The 17680-nt window shown below is 38.7% G+C and overlaps 1 protein-coding gene across 2 annotated transcripts in view; it reads left to right on the forward strand.

Annotated features, from left to right (window-relative positions):
* The window catches only part of fibcd1b (fibrinogen C domain containing 1b), a 134995-nt gene that overhangs the window by 14974 nt on the left and 102341 nt on the right, over positions 1–17680 (forward strand). Inside the window, exon 2 of one of the 2 annotated variants that reach the window (XM_004549824.3) lies at positions 14927–15010. The exons of the other annotated variant lie outside the window; for it this stretch is intronic. Within the exon in view, the coding sequence (XP_004549881.1) occupies positions 14927–15010 (84 nt within the window). The remainder of the gene's footprint in view (positions 1–14926; positions 15011–17680) is intronic. 2 annotated transcript variants of the gene reach the window in all.

The following is a 17680-nucleotide window of genomic DNA, read 5'->3' on the forward strand; positions in this document are numbered from 1 at the left end:
AAAAGTTTGAAGTCTGGTGTTTTTATAAAAGATGTAGGGTTTGGAGAAAAAGCAGCGAAAAGTAAAGAATACAACTGAGAGTCTATTTCTTTTTTTGACAACCCTTAATTTGCGACTAGACTGTAGCATAATTGTCATATAATCACAGACAAGTCTTGAAAATTGTTCTTTAGCTAACAGTGTCTTTCTTTAATTCCCACCATACTTTGAACTTATTTTCTCTCTCGCACAGCCTCTCTCACTTGGGGAATGAAATCTGGCAGCCCCCTCACAGGCTCCTATAATGTGCTAACATAAGAAATCAATCAGACTCACACTATTTCTACAGCCACTCAGCTCACATTGATTTATTGCATGTGTTGAAGATGCAGAGAGAAACTCTTTAGCACTATGGGGCAGGGTGGTCAAGAGGAATGGATGTAGGAGAGGAGGATGAAGGAATGACAAGTTTAGGAGAAGAGATGGTGGGGGGATTTGGGGTCACTAACCTTTGTTCTGACAGACTGACTTTTAACTCCAGGGTTAAGGTACTGCCAGTCATCAGCTGAAGAGAAAGTGATGATTGTGTATTTTCTATTTTAGGTGGCTGTGGTGTTATTGCTGTGGGGATTTCTGTTACGTGGGGTATAACAGTTGCTTGTCAGCTTGTAGTGAGACGTGTCAGGGGTCACAAAGCTGCAGTGGCTTAGATATCTTCCATATATTATCAATAAATGAACCTGAGAAACGTATAGAACAATGTTCCACACTGACTTCCCTGTCTAATGGAAGAATTCTGCCCTAATAGCATTTGTTTCTAATCCACTTAACAATTTAACTTGATTCAAGTCTTGGCATCGAGTGTGTGTCATTGATGCATGAGCATCACTGGGAAAATGTGATAAAAAAATGACTCCTATCTTTGAAACAAAATTATTACTGTATTAAAATCATAATCTTTACCTAATATACTTTGCAATGGCTTTTTGACTGTTGTCACTGATCTGAGGAAAATTCAGTTTTGACATTTTTAAGCTCAAAACAAATTATTTTGCCATTACTAAAAAAATTATGACTCATGCAGGTGAAGGGGAGGGAATACCTCACCAGTAAGTTATATACACCTCCCGAGTGAAAGGCTTGTTTATCTGTTTTGTGAAAGATGACTGTCTTAAGGAGAGACAGAGTAAGTAAGAGCTTAACAGCAGCTTGGTATATTTATATCATGAGCATACACTTAGAGACACCAAAGGGAGTTGATGGAGATGACGAGTGAAGTGGATTACTGAGATAGGATGGCACTATGGGGAGAATGAAATCATATGTTTATATTAGGCTTTCATGAAACACATAAGCAGGAAAACACACGTCATTTGTGGCCATATGCAGCTCCGCTGAGTGGCTGTAGGCGTCTCTCTGCTGGGGCTGCGAGGCTGATGGAAGGGGTTAAAGAGAAGATTAAAGTGATAATGTACATCTCTAATCCGCAGCACATTAGGAGGGCAAAGAGGCAAAAACTGCCTCTGACCACGGAGCCTAACATAAAGAGCATGCATCAGTCGCCATCAGGGTCAGCTGTCACCATGGTAACAGATTATTCTGAATAATTGTGTGCCATATGCGCCTTGTCACAATTAGAAGTTGGCTGTGAGCCGGGCCATGGGTCAAATGGTGATCAGGGTATTGGGGGTGGTGGCAAACACATCCCTCTACAGTGTTTATTAAAATAAAGTTCAGCTTGCTGTTCACATCTGTCACAAGCCTCACAACCCACTCTCTGCTTCAGAGCAGATTTTCTTAGAGCTACAAGCTACAACATTTTGGTGCTGTGGCTTACTCGAAATGTCACTGCGTGCTGTATGTATTGAGCTTTCAATAGTTTTTTCCCCCCTTTTATAATAGATCTTCCAAAATGAAAATCTGGAAATGAATAAAAATGGATTTATGATTTCAGTCAGACTACTAAGCTTCTCGAATCAACTTTTTAGCAGAGTAGCGAGGAAAGGAAATGACTGTGTGAAGACAGTGCTCAAATGTAAGCTGACAGAGGCTCAAGTAAAAAAAAACAAAATTGTGTGGTGTGTTCTCCCTCCATTAGGAGTCCAGACATTTTAACTCATCACTGCAGTTTTCCCACCGGGCTTATACAGAGAATGCCTCTGTTCCCATAAGCCATGTTCACACTAGTGCAGTGGGAAAAGCAGCAACAAGGTGCAAAGTGGTTTATCCATTATAGTGAATCATTTATTTTGACACTTCAGCCCATGTGTGAAAAGTCATTTAGAGTGAGATACTGTGCTTCCCTGTAAAGCATAAATCCCCAAATCACAATTAATTAAAATAGAAAAGCTGGTCATCCAAATACCATGAAGTAATGCAGCTGAGTTCCTTCTTGGTAACTTAGAGCGTCTTACGTTTGGCTCATTTTCCTAGCCAACATGTGCCATCTGAAACTTAACTTTCTCAAGTGACCCGTGACGATCTCTATTCACATCGAGTTTCTACATCTGATTGTGAATTTGGCACTAAACAGGAATCTCCAGGGAAGTGCAAAATGTGACAGCGGCTTAATCAGTCTTAAAACGCTCGCAACACCTCAGGCTTGTTACTGCAAGCTGTCAGATTGCATGAGTTGCACAATGATACTGCTTTTCTCTGATCAAATTTGTCACATCATGTCAGGCTGGATCATAAGGTGCAGGCGCAGTCGACACATTTAGGAAAGAGCCTAGATGTGTTCAGACAAGTCACTTACATTTAAACACCAATTAAGCCTCGTGCACCACTTATATCTGTAGTCTATTAGATTGTCACCCATCACTATTAAGAGGTACTTGAAAGCCCTCTGGCATTCTGGGAAAATAATTACATTCTTTCTGCGTCATAATTACTGCCTTGAAAGTGGCTCTTTCAAACACTAACAAAGCAGGCTCTTACTCTTTCTCCGTCTCCCCATTTCTCTCCCCCCCAAGGTCTGCCTTTCTCGTCTGTCTGTTTTCTCCCCAGACACTAATGAAGCAGTTTAATCTCGTAACTCCAGAGAAATTGTCAGCAGAGAACTCCATTAATTAAGTTCTTGTGTGTCTTCCTTTTAAAGTTTCCTTATTTTGAGAATGGGTCAAATCTATAGGTTTGCTACCTTACTGTTGTTTTGAAATTGGAGAATTGGCATGCTGTAAGGACTGCATCGTCTTGTTTAATTAGTCAAAATTAAACTAAGTTAAGTTTTTTAATTTGATCCATTTGATTTCCAGTTGCCAGTCTTAACTCAAGTCGATGTGTAATCTAGAAACTCATATTAAGATTTGTTTTTGCTAGCTAACAGTAAGCTAGTAGCATTAGGATACCATATGGTTATTTTCCTGTCACTTCTGAACCTACACTAGCCCTTGCAAGAAGTTGGTATGAAAAACCTGCCAGACATGAGGTGAGTTTGAGTTATTATATAGTTCTAGTTCAGTAAATACAGTGAAAAGCTTGTCTGCTACTTCCTGAGCATGACTGATGTCTAGCACTAGCTAACCACACTCAATTGGTCTGTTTATGCAGTCACTCTACATTTATTTAGTCCTTGCCGTATTCTGACTGTTCATTTGGAGTACTTTTTTTGACACAGCCCTAGTTCATTCACAGGAAAAGTGACAGTTGTGTGACAGTTCCTATTACAAACAGCCAGAGAGCAAGTGTGCTTCTGCTCTCATATTTGTCTGCTTCTCAGTCCCAAAGATTCAGGCTGGTGACTTTTGATCCAAGTTTTCAGAGTAATGTAAAAGGAAAAAAAGTGCTCTATTTCAAATGGTGTGGCCTGAAATTCATTTTTTCCACCTCATCACTTTTTTTTTCTTATTTGAGCACTAGTAGCCCAAGTAAAGTAAAATATGCTAGGTTGCAATTCGGATTGCATTAACTGGCTTCAGTAACTGTTAATGCAACAGCTTAACAGTACATACAAAAAATTGTTGTATGCAGTGTTGTTCCCGGATTCAAGTGCAAATAGTTATTTCAAACCATATTGAACAAATGGGATGCTTGGATATATCTAACAGGATTTTTGCAACAAAAACAAATCAAATTCACCACGAGGGAAAATGTCTTACCACAAATCAGAACACTAATTTAGTAAGATTGTTATTATACATGAACATAAATATGTTATATGGTTAAGAAATATATTAAAACATACCACTAAAAATGTTAAGGGAACATGTGAACAACATTAACTTATTTTAAATGCAATATTTAAAGATTTGCTGATTTTGGTTTCCACTGGCTCTTGTTATGACTTTTGGTTTTCAACAAATTATATGTCAGTAAAGATTTTTTAGTTTGATTATTTAACTCATCACAATTTGATATGTGTTTTAAATGATCCCTTAATTTTTGAGCAGTATATATTCCATACCAAGACTGGGCAAGCCATTAGGGTTTTACTTTATTTCCCATTTTTCACTAAGGTGGGTACTACTGCTTTCCTCGTGGAGTGGAAAACAGTGCTTGCAGCGCTTTTATTTTTGCTGCAGCACTGTTTTATGCATAATGCCATTGCTTTGCTTTGTTTTGACTCATTGCTAGGGTATTGCTTTACCATGCAATATGTATTTGCTCGTAAGACTATTCCTTTTCCATTTGTTTGCCCTTTGATAGCTTTAAATCTAAAAATATGCCCTTACTGATGCTGAAACTGTGTCATTCTCAATAAGTTATACAATAACACAAACATTTTCCTGTGACCGATACTATACCTTATAAAGGCAGCGATCAAACCCCCGCACTCTACATGAAGAGGCCCCTTAACGATGCATGCATATCCCCATTCTGCAGTACGTGCTCCACTTATTGCCCATAGCTTCTGAAGGGTTATTGTGCACCGAAATTTAGAATGTTTCCATTACAGTAAAGGCCCTATTGACAAAATTGCTTTGGTATTTATGAGTAGTGCCAGCAGCAGTACTACTGTGTTTGCTTTCTGGGAAGCTTTGTAAAGGCTAACAAGACCGAAGCCAGTAATAATCTTTTCACATTCACTTTTGAGGAGGGAAAATCAGATTTAGGACTCCAGGAAATTGACCTTAATGAACAGGTGTGTTCACACATACATGATCATAGTCGAACACAAACACATACTCTTTTCTAATGCAGAACATTGAAGAAGTTTGGTTATTTGTTGTAGAGGATGTCACTTTCAAAGAAAATGTGAAAAGGTACAAATGTCAGGGAGACAATTAAACTTAATGGGTATATCTTTAACAACAAATCTGTTCTTTAGATCTTTAATAAAAAGATATTATAGCAACATATCAGAAGGTACCTTCTGTAGTCTTACAGTTATTTATGTTATGATAAATAATACGAGTTACTGTCTACACTTGTGCTGGAAGTAACTCAGTAAGCATTTCATACTAAAACCTAACATCAATATTACAAGATGTTTAAGAAATACACTGTTATCCACTGTTAAGGATTGAAAGTGAGGTCAAGGACTCACAGATCTTAATAATGCCCTTGCTGTGCTTAGTCTTTCTCAGTGCAAAAAGCATAGAAATGCAAGTCATTGCACTTGATTGGTTAACATAACATCCCATTCTTAAGTAATATATCATTATAAAACCTTGATAGAGTTATTAAAGAGCAATTTGGTTTCCATACACTAGCATTAGCCATTTTTTTACAGTTCTTCTGCACTTTAATGAAAAGAGTTTCTATTTTACCTCTTAGCACAGTTTTCATATATCAAGCTAAGTTGCAAAAAAGCAATAGCAGACGTGATTAGCTATAGAGTGGTGAGCATTTACTCCAATGTGTACAGTCTAGCTTTTTTATGCCTGTCTGATTTTTCTGTGATTTTCCAATGATTCAAAATCAGAATAGAAATTCCTAATACGTAGAGCACAGATTATAAAGTTTTGAGAAAATAATATAATCTTCTCCAACTAAAAACAACAAAAATGATTATGCTACAGAGTGCTAAATATAATAAGAGATTAGTTTATTTGCTGTGTCTTCATGGTAGGCCACAATGATTTGAAAGGAGCAGCTCTGTGTAAAGCTCATGATTGATGAAAATGGTGCACTTTCTTTGGATTCCCTAGCTAATGACTCGCAAAAATATTATATTACCCTTTATGAGCAGTTTATATGTATATACGCATATATTTTCTTAATGCTGCTGGTTGTTGATGCTGTATTCCTACTTAGTCGGAGACAGAACACAGGGTCAGACACATTTGGCATATGTGTTTGGCTGAAGAGCCAATGGTGTGAAGCTACCATCTGTGGGATTATGACTGAATGCCTCTAAGACAAATCCTGGCTAGAAATCACAATATTAGAGCAACGTAGAACTTTGGTTGGTCCCAGACAGCCACTCCAGACTGATTAGAAAAAAAATCCACAGGTAAAAATAAACTTAAAAAGTCATAATAAAATGCATAATATAGTACCAAGGCCTAAGGAATAGTTTTTATGATAATGTTTAAAATGTTTTATATGGTCAGAATAGTATATATAAAATATACAGTATAAGTATTTATATCTCCGTTGGGCTAAAGCAAATATGTAAATTGTGCTGTAGCGCTTTGTTTAACATACAATATCCGTATGTGAATGTTAATGGCTTATTTGAGGATCTGTGACCTTGTGTAACTGTGCACGCTACACAAACTCTAAATTCGGAAAAGACAATATGCTGCATCAGCTAAAATGAATGCATGCAAACACTGCAAGAAATGTTCTTCACCTTCAAAATAAGACAGCATGCAGAGAAAGAAGAGGAAGGAGAGGCCAGCAAGAGAGCAGGGGGATGAGTTCAATCCTAAGAGACAAATCACCCGCTCTACCCTCCACTGCCTGTCCTTGGAGCTCACACTGCAATTGGCCACACAGAGACTGACTCTGTCACCAACTGTCCCTGAGACGCACACACTGGAATGCAAAAACATATCACTGCAGCCACGATTATAAAGCACGCAATCACCGTAAGGTCAGAACGGCTTCTTTGTAAGCATGAAGTGAAACAGCAAGATTGAAAAAGGGCTTTCAGTTTCAAAAGGCATATATTGTTACCTCTTCTCTCACAGGTTATGTGAGACTAACCAAATGGAGACAAAATATGAACTTTAAGTAAATATTTTACATCTACTTTATGTCTTGTAAGACCTATATGTCCTATGCTGTCGTTTAGTGATAAAAAAAAAAGTGTTGCTTGCAATTGTTAAACACATAAAGCCTATCAGTATGAGGTAGGGAAATATTACATATTGAATGAGAAATGTGTCAAAGCAGTAAGTTTCAAACATCTTAAAGAGTTTTTAATAAAATAAAATGATTTGAAATTTCTTTAAAAATCATGTCTCTACCATATGGGTCTTTTTTGCAGACAGAAAACATCATATTTCAAAAGCTCAACCTACAATTTTTGCAATATTATGTTAATTTTCCGTGATTTCTGTGAGTTTTCTTCGACTTCTAAGACATTTCAACTCATAATTTTCACTTTTCTCTTTGATTTTTTTTGTTCCATGTCACTGACATCCCCTCGTTCTTTAAGTTTTTCATTCCTTTTTCAGAACAAAAGCAACCAGGCCTTGCTTTGGTGATATGATGACAAAGAAGACAGTGAATGTGAGATTGGGCTTCACAAATAAACCTGACTTGTCTTGACTTGAAATTAAACTTTAATGTGCAAGACGCAGGTCAAGTAAGGAGGATTTGAGCATGATTGCATAAAATGTCAAAAACATAATGCTCATGCACATATGCACATCAAGAGGGGTGTATTCTATTGGAGGTTATACATGCACCAGTCATGCTTTGTTGACAGCAACAGCATCCTAATTGCACACACAAACACAAGAATATCTTTGGTAAAGGCACACCTTCACCATTCAATAAATTATTGTGGAGTGAAAAGGATAGATTTATAGTGCTTTTCCTGTTACTCTCGTCAGGAATAATCAAAATAATTCTCATCAAGGACTCCTCACAGCTGAACTTCACCAGCTTGCTTGTCTTTCTTCGTCCTTTCTACTCCCACTTCAATTTTTCTCTTTGAAATTGCAGGCCACTTAGAGTTGTGATTGCTGTTGCAAGAACAGTTAAGTGCACAAGCACAATCATGCAAGGACAAGAAACACACTTACCTGGGCACGCAAGTACACTCCTACCTGGATGCACAAGCACATTCACTGATACCCTTATGAACTTCATGCAGACACACACATGCGCACGCACACAAATAAGACGCATCATTAAAAAGCAAGATGAATCTCCACCCCACAGTGTTGCTACTTTAATAGCAGCGTGATAAGAAGGCAGACACTTCCTCAAATAGGCAAAAATGAAGAGCTGCGTCTCCTTAATGTATACATTTGCATATATCACTACGTGTAAACCGTACAGGCACTCATAAATAATACATGCATGTTAGGGATACTGGTGTCCTGCTTCATGGTACAGCTACCCTGCAGAATGACTAATGACTGTAGCTCAAATAGCACTACTGGGTCCCCTTACTTGTGTGTGTGTGTCCATGCATGTGTGTGTCTGCCCATCTATCTCTCTGTGTATGTCTATGTTTGCGACTGCGTTCACACAAAGGGGGTATCCTACATCTTAAAAATTTGACCTTGGCAAGGAGATCAGATTTTGATGCTGATGGCACAAGACAAATGTAGCGTTTGCTCCTTTACTCGTGTTAGAGGATATGTGCATGCATGTGTGTGTGTGTGTGTGTGTGTGTGTGTGTGTGTGTGTGTGTGTGTGTGTGTGTGTGTACATGTATGGCAGTGCACGAGTAAAAGATGTGATGGTTGAGTGCTATCGGGTGGCAAGTGGTCATGTTCACTCTCTCTCTGAGGGGATGCTGTGCTGCAGTGGATATTGGTCTTCTAAGGTCAGGGGGTTAACTCAGCTCTCTGTAACAAAACTATAGTTGTGCCATCATAAAACACACAAAACCATTATTTTAAGGACACCAGCACCTAATCAATTTCACCCTGCTAGATATTTGTTAATATGATTACTTCCATACATCTTCAGTCCTGCATAAATAACAATGGGAAGGACAAGATCCATGAAAGATGGATATTGGGTGGTGGTTTACTGGGACTCAACAGATAGCTTAACATTTGGACCAGTGACTGGGTACAGTAAGTTCTACCCCCATACTGACACTCTGGCTGACTTCTGTAAGTAGATGATGATAGCAGATCATCTGCAGACATGATACAGTGCAGCTTTGGGGTGTCTTTTCTTTTAGTTAAAGTTGGAAGCTTCCTTTCATCTCAGGTAAGCATCTGTAAGACCATTAATCATCATTATTCTGGCAAGGCCGGCCTCAGAACTTGTTGAATTTTAAATGTAAGTCCCTGAATTAATGATTAGACAATGTTTATTTTGTTGGGTTGTGACATTTGAATCCTCAGAGAGAAAAAAAACAAAACAAACCCTCAAGAAATAAATGACCGTAAATTTAAAAAAAGAAAAGATTCGGATTAACTCCCATTTAAAACAGCCCCAAATTATCTTTAAAATCCAAGAACTTAATGAGTTCTTTGTGATTTTACATTGCCATATTTTAATGTAAAATACACTCAAAAATGATTCAATGCCCTCATAAACAGGACGCAATTGTGTGAGTAAAACACAGCTGATACAAATGTATATAAAATCAAAAGTGTATCTATTCAGATAAATAATCATTAAGGAAAAAAAGCTTCATATAGACTGAATGTATACCAATCAAGTAGATTTGTTTTGATGAGATTCTGTTAAATGTAATGTTTTACATTGTATAATATATTTACATGTAATCAAATTACTTTAAGTCATTATTTTGGGTATTAATATTTCCTTGTGGGTTTGGAAAATAACTTGTTGAAATAACTGCATGAATTGTTATTAAGGTATTAAAATGTTAGATTAAATGTATATTTTTAATACTAATCTGTCTCATTATAGATTTCAAGGTGTATTATAGTTTATCTTCTTAAGATCTGATTACAAGCTAGAGAACATCACAATTTATTTTGGAGGAATGGCACAAATTTATACACTTAGTCATTATTTTATCACTAATAAAGTTTCCGTTTGGTTTTGAGTGTTGTTTGGTATAGCAGTGTCTACAGAGAATGCACACTTAAGTAGATAATCTCTTATATGAAACACTGCTGAACTATGTAAGGGCTTTCACCCCTACACAATATCCTTCTGCTTTTCATCCTGCTTTATATACCCCCTTTTTCTGCTTTTTTCATCATTCTGTCCCCTCATTTACCAATCTGCAAGTCCCATTAAATGATTTGTAAGCCCACAAGTGAATATATGCAAAGCCTCTTTTACTCCATCAGCTTAGTGAGCACTAGGCTAAAACACACCTTGCTAAAGTCCCTGTCACACAGTCTCACGCAAAGGTATTCTGCAAAGCGAACTAATTATCCCAAGAACAACACGTTCACACAATCCAAATATTCTTAGATAGACTGGGGATACTGGCCTAAAATATTTATATTCACACACTATCCATGCACTCATGCAAATACATAGGTACGCTTATTGAAAAAGCACACACGTACACATTCAGGCACGCCCGGGATAAGTCTGAGCCCTCTCTGTCTTATCGAGACGTGCCTCATCAGATAGGATTCTGCTTGTAAGGTCCAACCAATAAAAAGCCCAAATATTCCATTAAGTGTAAATCCTCTCTGCTGGTGGAGCTTGTGGAGTCAGTTTAGGACTAGACAAACACTGCCAAGCAGTCATGTCCAAGCTGGGACCACTGCCAACAAGAAGCTCCACAGATATTGGTGTGTCACTGTGGGGCACGTGCGTATATGTTTGTGTGCACGGGCAGCATGAAACCCCAATGTGAGCATTAGCAGGCAGGGGAATGAACAAACTAAAGCTCTGATCCATGCTGCTCAGTATAATGGAAAGGCAGAGTCTCAGGAATCTAAGTGGGTTGCAGCTGCAACACATAAGCTTTTGTTCTGTGTGTATGTGTTCACATGTGATGTTTTTATAAATTTTTTTCCCTTTTGCAACAAAACGGGAGTACACGTTGTGCCCATGTGTGTTGGTGCACACAAGCATTTACGCATTTTGTATACTCACAACACATTTGCCTGCTTTTTATTACTAAAATGAATTTGTAAGACACACAAATTCAGTAGCTTTCACTCTACTATGTAGCTGATTTGTTAGTGCGTTGGTCATATCACTGTGGAGTCTGTGTTTATTTAGTAACGCAGCTCTGTAGCTCTCTGTGTACTGCACAGACAGCTGCAATGTTTTAGGCAGAACAGACATAGATTTCTATCACTGACCCTAAGGCTGCTCATTAGAATTCTGCACACCTCTCTCAAATCTCCCGCTTCCCCCATCCACCCACCCTTAACTTTTTTCTCTCTCTCACTACCTTCCTTTATTTATTTCTTGCTGTCTTACACACTGGAAATGAATGCTTAGAGCAAAAAGGTGAGCTATTGGTTAGCCGAGATAACAATGACTGTGTGAGTAGCATACGCGGCAAGTCGCAGCTGACAAAACATACACAAAGGCAAGCAACGCTGCACAACTGCATACATGTAACTGCTGTTTGCATGTTTACAACATGCACTTTCACAGCTACTATATTTGAAATATTAACATTAAAAAGCTCAAGGCATCCATCATACCTGCATTAATCTGAGAGAATTATCAGCAGTCTCCCAACTTTAAGTGGATTTCAAGACTCTTTTAAGTGTGGCTTTTTCAGAAGGCCCACACAGTAACTGTGTGGCTTTGTATAGCTGCCACACTTGCCCCCCATAAGCAGCCATTTCCACATTTAGAAAGCTTAATGTTTAGAGATTTCTCATTTGAGGTCATAAGCCCATTGCTCCAGAGTTAGCCATATTGAGCGTCTTGCTGCCACCAGCTGCAAGTGTAAAATGTGTATTCTGTCATTGGTTGACAAGTAGTTGCCCGAGGTTGCCCATATGGAAAAGATATATATAAATCTTATAAAGTTTGTATCTGTCTTGTGTGAAACTTGTATGAAAAACATACAAGCGTGAAAACAGATATAAGATCCCTTGAAAAATTATATAAATTGAACTTGTATGTTTTGGATACTTACTAAAACAATATATGAAAGTAATGAGAAAGTGGCCACTTTCACGAGTAAAACCTTATATGATTCACTATATGGAGTAGGCCACATCTTATGCAAGTCTTTTATAAGTTTTTACTATTTCTTTTCCATATGGTTGTTGACTGACACTAGGTGAAATTGGTTGCAAACTTATCTGCAATCACTTGCAAACTGCTAGCTAAGCTACTTGAAAAAGTGGACTTTTATTTTGATGGGAAAAGTTCTCTGTGTCTATTTTGTGTCGCACTTTTCACAGTTTCACTACAACCTTAAAAGTAGCTGCTCAGTGTTTTTCCACGTTTGTTTTGGGGTTTTTTTGTGGACTTTGGATGACTGTGCCAATCTCCGACCAACCAAAGCAATTCCAAAGAGGCTTTTGCCACATCTTTCTTTAGTGTCAGGGAGTCATTGACTTGTCAGCAGATGTAGGTGACTGGGGCTTTTAGCAGTCGATTTCCCAGCAACTGCCATCAACCTCCAGCAACCACTCACCAGCTGGTAGGGGAATACATATTTTTCCCTGATGACCAGTGGTTTTTAGTTGGTTGTAGATGGGTCTCTAGGTTTGTGTGACTGGGGCCTTAATCACTTGGCCACATGTTCAAAAACAGAGCAAGTTAATGGTATGTCGTTAGAAGTCATGTGTCTGCAAAACCACCATATGAGTTATGAGCATCACAACAGTCAGACAAATCAAGTTAGCTTAACAATTAGCACACAAATAGTTCTAAGGCCAAACCAGAGGTAAAAAATGAGTGTGGGAGGGTGGACATGCCATGTCTGCTGAATATAAGAGTCAGTGGTTCTTTGCCAAACCAAAGCAAAACTTAACCAAACCCAACTTACTTCACCCCCTGGTTACTGAAATTAGTACAGCTCTAAAGTGATCTTATAATACTGCTCATAACAGGTGTAAAGACATATAGTCTTAGTCATATAAATTCACTAATGAAAATCTTATGACACCAGGCTTGGATAGAAAACTCATTTTGATATATTAATTGCTAATGTTTGCTGCATCCATTCTTAAGTACTCAGCTGGGATTGGGGATGTGTGCTTTTGTGTTGGGGTTATTGTCCCTAGCTAATTGAGCAATTCCAGTGGGGGAGGAGTAGTGTTTAAGGTCATGGAATAACGTGGTCTCTGGAAGCAGTTAGAAAGCTCACACTTCCGTAATTACTCTGCTTTTATCTGTGTAGCAGCTAGAACCGCTAGACAAACACACATATAAGCAGCACTAGGCACATACTGTATCCTGAAGCATGTTCAAATTTCACACTGCACACATTTACCTGTATGAATAAGTGCTGCTTGCACACAGTGTTTTCCCCGCATGCAGTTAATTAAAAGTTACTTTTTGATATTTTCTATTTTAGAAGAAACTCTGTCCATGATTTCTGGAAATTGAACCTGTCATAAAAACTGAATTTAATGATATGTTTGAGATGTAAAGGAAACGTTTGAAAAGTCATGCTGAATATTTATACTGACATTGGATTGGGTAATGTGGAATGACAGGATGCCACATCACTTGATGGAAATGAAAATGATGAATCTACTGTACAGAAGGCTGAATTCGGACATCCCGAAAATCAAAGTGGAAAAATGATGCAGCAGACTCCATTTTGACAGACCTGAACAGTCTGAGGTGCAACCTGGCAGCGTTGGACGGCCTAAAACATAAAGTTCCAGAGGTGTTCGATTAGATTTAGGTCTGGCGAGTGTGGGGGTACAGTCATTGGTATCAATTCCTTCAATCTCCAGGAACAGCCTGCACACTCCTACCACGTGAGGCTGAGCATTGTTGGACACCAGGTGGAATCCAGGACCCACTGCACCAGGATGAGGTCTGACAGTGGGTCCAAAGATTTCATCTCGATACCTAATGCCAGTCAGGGTGCCGTTGCCCATTGGCTGTAGAGGTCTGTGCGTCCTTCCATGGTTATTCCTCCCCTGATGATCAGTGACCTACTACCAACCCAGTCATGCTGAATGACGTTACAGGCAGTATAACATTCACCATGGTTATCCAGACTCTTTCAGGTGTGCTGAGGGTGAACCTGCTGTGATCTATGAGAAGCACAGGGTGCAAGTTTTGGCACCAATTGTGGTATTCTATGGCAAATGCCAATCTGGTTTCATTGTGCTCTGCAGTGACCATGAAGCCCTTTAGAGGATGTAGGTTCCTCATAAAGTCTTTTTCTGATTGTTTTCTCAGACACATTAACACCAGTGGTCTGTTGGAGGTCATTTTGTAGTTCTGACAGTGATCATCCTGTTCCTCCTTGCAAAAAGGAGTAGATGCTGGTCATGCTGATGGGTTAAGGACCTTCTATGGCTCTGTCCGGCTCCCTTAGAATAACTGCCTGTCTCTTGAAATCCCCTCAATCCCCTCAAGGTCCAATGTGCTAGGACCTTTGCACCCTCTGTACGGTCCAGATTTCAGCTCACAGTACCAGTAGTGACACTGGCCCTAGCCAAACAGTCAGAAGGGATGAGGAGGGAAAAAGTCAGTGGCCTCCACCTGTAAAACCATTCCTATTGTGGGTGCTCATTGTTACCCCTCTAGTGCACCTGTTTTTAATTTCATTAACACCAAACCTCTGCTGCCAGATCAATATCCTACAAGTTTAATTGACTTGATGCTAAACCCTGATTAAAAAGTATTCCTTTACTTGTTTTCAGGAGTATATATCCAAAGCCTGTGCGTCTATGCATGTATGTGTGTGTTTGTTTCCATGTGCACGCATGCTTGATTGCACATGTGACTTGAACAAACGCCAACACTAGTGGCCCTATCTGTTTGTCCCATGCAGACGTTCTGTGAATGTGTGCCCAGCTCCTCTCAACTCAAACATCGCTGGTCAGATTCAGAAACAGCCAGGGAGACCCCAGCTAAGGTAAGGCCCCGTTATCACAACATGTACGCACATGTATACTTGAGCAATTTGTCTTTTTAACTGGTTGAATTTACACAAATCAAACAAATTATTTTGGCTAGAGTTTGAATTAGATTTCTGCAGAATAATATGTAAGTTGATATGGGGACTAGCAAACACTGAAGTGGATAGAAATGGCTAAATAAAAATAATCCAAACTGATATAATGTATAATATTATAATGACACAAATTAAATCCCCTTATTTCTTCCTCTATACTACGTGCACTGCTGTATACACTACCATCCACCATCCTCCTTTTTAGTCAAATCAGGGGCAGACATTGAATAGTTACTTGCTCACCTGTGGAGGAGATTATGTTTCACCGACAATTATTTTTTTAATCACCAGCCACTATCTCACTCCTTTAGAAATGAATCGTTGTGTGTAACACATTATATTTTGCCACTGAGAAGCAGCAATTGCACAACCTCAGCTCAAATACCCAGACGCACAAGAGGAAGATTTATAAGACCCTGCAGATACTCTGAACTGAGAGGGGAGGTCATGGCTACACTGGGAAATGGAGCCTGATTGTATAGCAGATTATAATGAAGAAACTGCACTGAATGCTGTTATGAGTCAGATTCAAACCGCCAGTGAATGAAAGGAGGGTGGAAATGGTGAACATGACTTCTTTTAAAACCAGTCCGTGCATGCCAGTTTAGCTTCAAAATATTTTTGTACCTTTCTGCGTGTATTAGTTTGGCAGCTCCAACGTGAATGTCTTCTGTGTATACATCGATTTGTGTCAGCATGTGCGTGTTTGTGTTTTGAGAAGAGGGAGAGAGGACGAGAGAGTGAGGATGCTTGGAAGAGTTTTGCTAGTTTCCTGCTTATCTAATGAGCAGGCAAAACCTTTTGTCCAAGAACTGTCTGCCAGTTCTCCTGCGTGGGAGGACATCATTTCCACAGAGAGGAATTCTCTCTAATTCTCTGCCTCTTCTTTCCGATCTATCTATCAGAATTCCCCAGTTCTCCTCTCAAATCCCATGGTGTGGCTTGAGTACAGAAAGGAGAGGACGTGAAAGTCAGCCACTAATTACAGAGTGGTCTCCTGCTGTGAGATCGAGAGTCTCATTTACAAAAAAAACCTAACTGTTAAGAGGCTGCTTGCATCCTGTTCTCACTGTCATTATGCCACTACAAATCTCAACCTGAGGTGGGAGACCGCGTACTCCAATGGGGCATGAAGCAGGTTGCTGTTTCATTTCATTTTTACTGACCATCAAAACACAATGCAAAAGAAAATCTCTGGCTCCAGAAACATTTTGGTTGGTTAATAATGCATAAAAAAAGGTTAAATTAGCCACCTTTGTTTCTAAAGTGGAAAAGATGCCTGGTTAGTTAATTTCTTTTTACACTTGCTCTGTTTTCTATTTCTTTTCTGTTGTCTTATCCCTATGCCATGTTTATTACTGGGAACATTGTTCGCCACAGCACAATAAAAAAATAAAATCATAAAATTATAAGATCAACTTAACTGAATAACCACCTTGTTGTTGAGCCAGTGCGTTTCTACAGACCAAAATATTACCTGTAAACAGAAGAATGAGTGCATTTCCTGTGATTATTCTTCTGTTGAAAAATAAATAAATCCTCATCCTGTACTTGTTTGAGCAAACATCCTATAATGACACATAATTATGTTATTGTTAAGTGACCTCGTCTTTTATTGACATTGTAAGTTGTAGGAAAAATTGACATCCAAAGCAGTAGAACTTCCCAGGAGAAAAAAGGCCTTAACAAAAAAAAGTCAGCAAACCTTTTAATCTTTTTTTTTTTAATTTGATTTGATGGAATACGTGTGTGGTGAAGTGTGGTTTGTGCAGGGGTGGGGTGGAGCAGTGGGTAACTGCCAGGGTATCCAAAAAGAACTATAATAAAGCACTGTTGACTGTGACACACTGAGTGAGTTGTGTCCTGTCTTCACAACATGCAATTTTGATGATTTTTGGTAATGGTTCAAAAAACTTTTCAAATAAGTGTCTATGGGCATTTCGAGATGGTGCTGAGTAACACACTTCTACAAGGACTGTGTCTCTATCAGTGAACTGAGAGGTTTTCAGCAGTATTTCAGCAAATGCTTCCCAACAATGCAGTGTCTGTGGGCAGGAGGGTGAAATCTGGATTGACAGATTAGCAAAACACAGAACTTTAACACTGAACTGCACTTTTGTTGATTCATTGTTGTATTCATAAACATGAAAAACTGATTCTGCAGTCACGTTAGGGAAAATGGTGGTTTGAGATTGCAGCAACACCAAAGTTACTGCAACCATGTGCAATGAATTTGTGGTTTTGTTGCCCTTTGAAAATGTTTCTTTGAAGACGAACGGCAGGTATGTGTATGAGTGATCAAAGCAACTTTGGTTCATCAAACCAGCAATAGAGCAGCAATAAGACAGACTCAATAAGACTGAATTAGATTAATAACACTTAATAAGACACAGAGTTGAATGTTAGATAGCAAGCACTTAGATGTAGAAAAAAGTTCTTATATAAATGTGTGTGAATGAGACATGTTATATGAAGTGCTCTGAGTGCTCAGAGTAGAAAAGCACTATGTAAAAACCAGCTCATTTACCATAAATGAACTGGTAAACACAAAAGTAGAGATTCCTAAAAAAA

This window comes from Maylandia zebra, linkage group LG7 (genome assembly GCF_041146795.1).
Source record: "Maylandia zebra isolate NMK-2024a linkage group LG7, Mzebra_GT3a, whole genome shotgun sequence".
In the NCBI taxonomy this organism is placed as follows: Eukaryota; Metazoa; Chordata; class Actinopteri; order Cichliformes; family Cichlidae; genus Maylandia; species Maylandia zebra.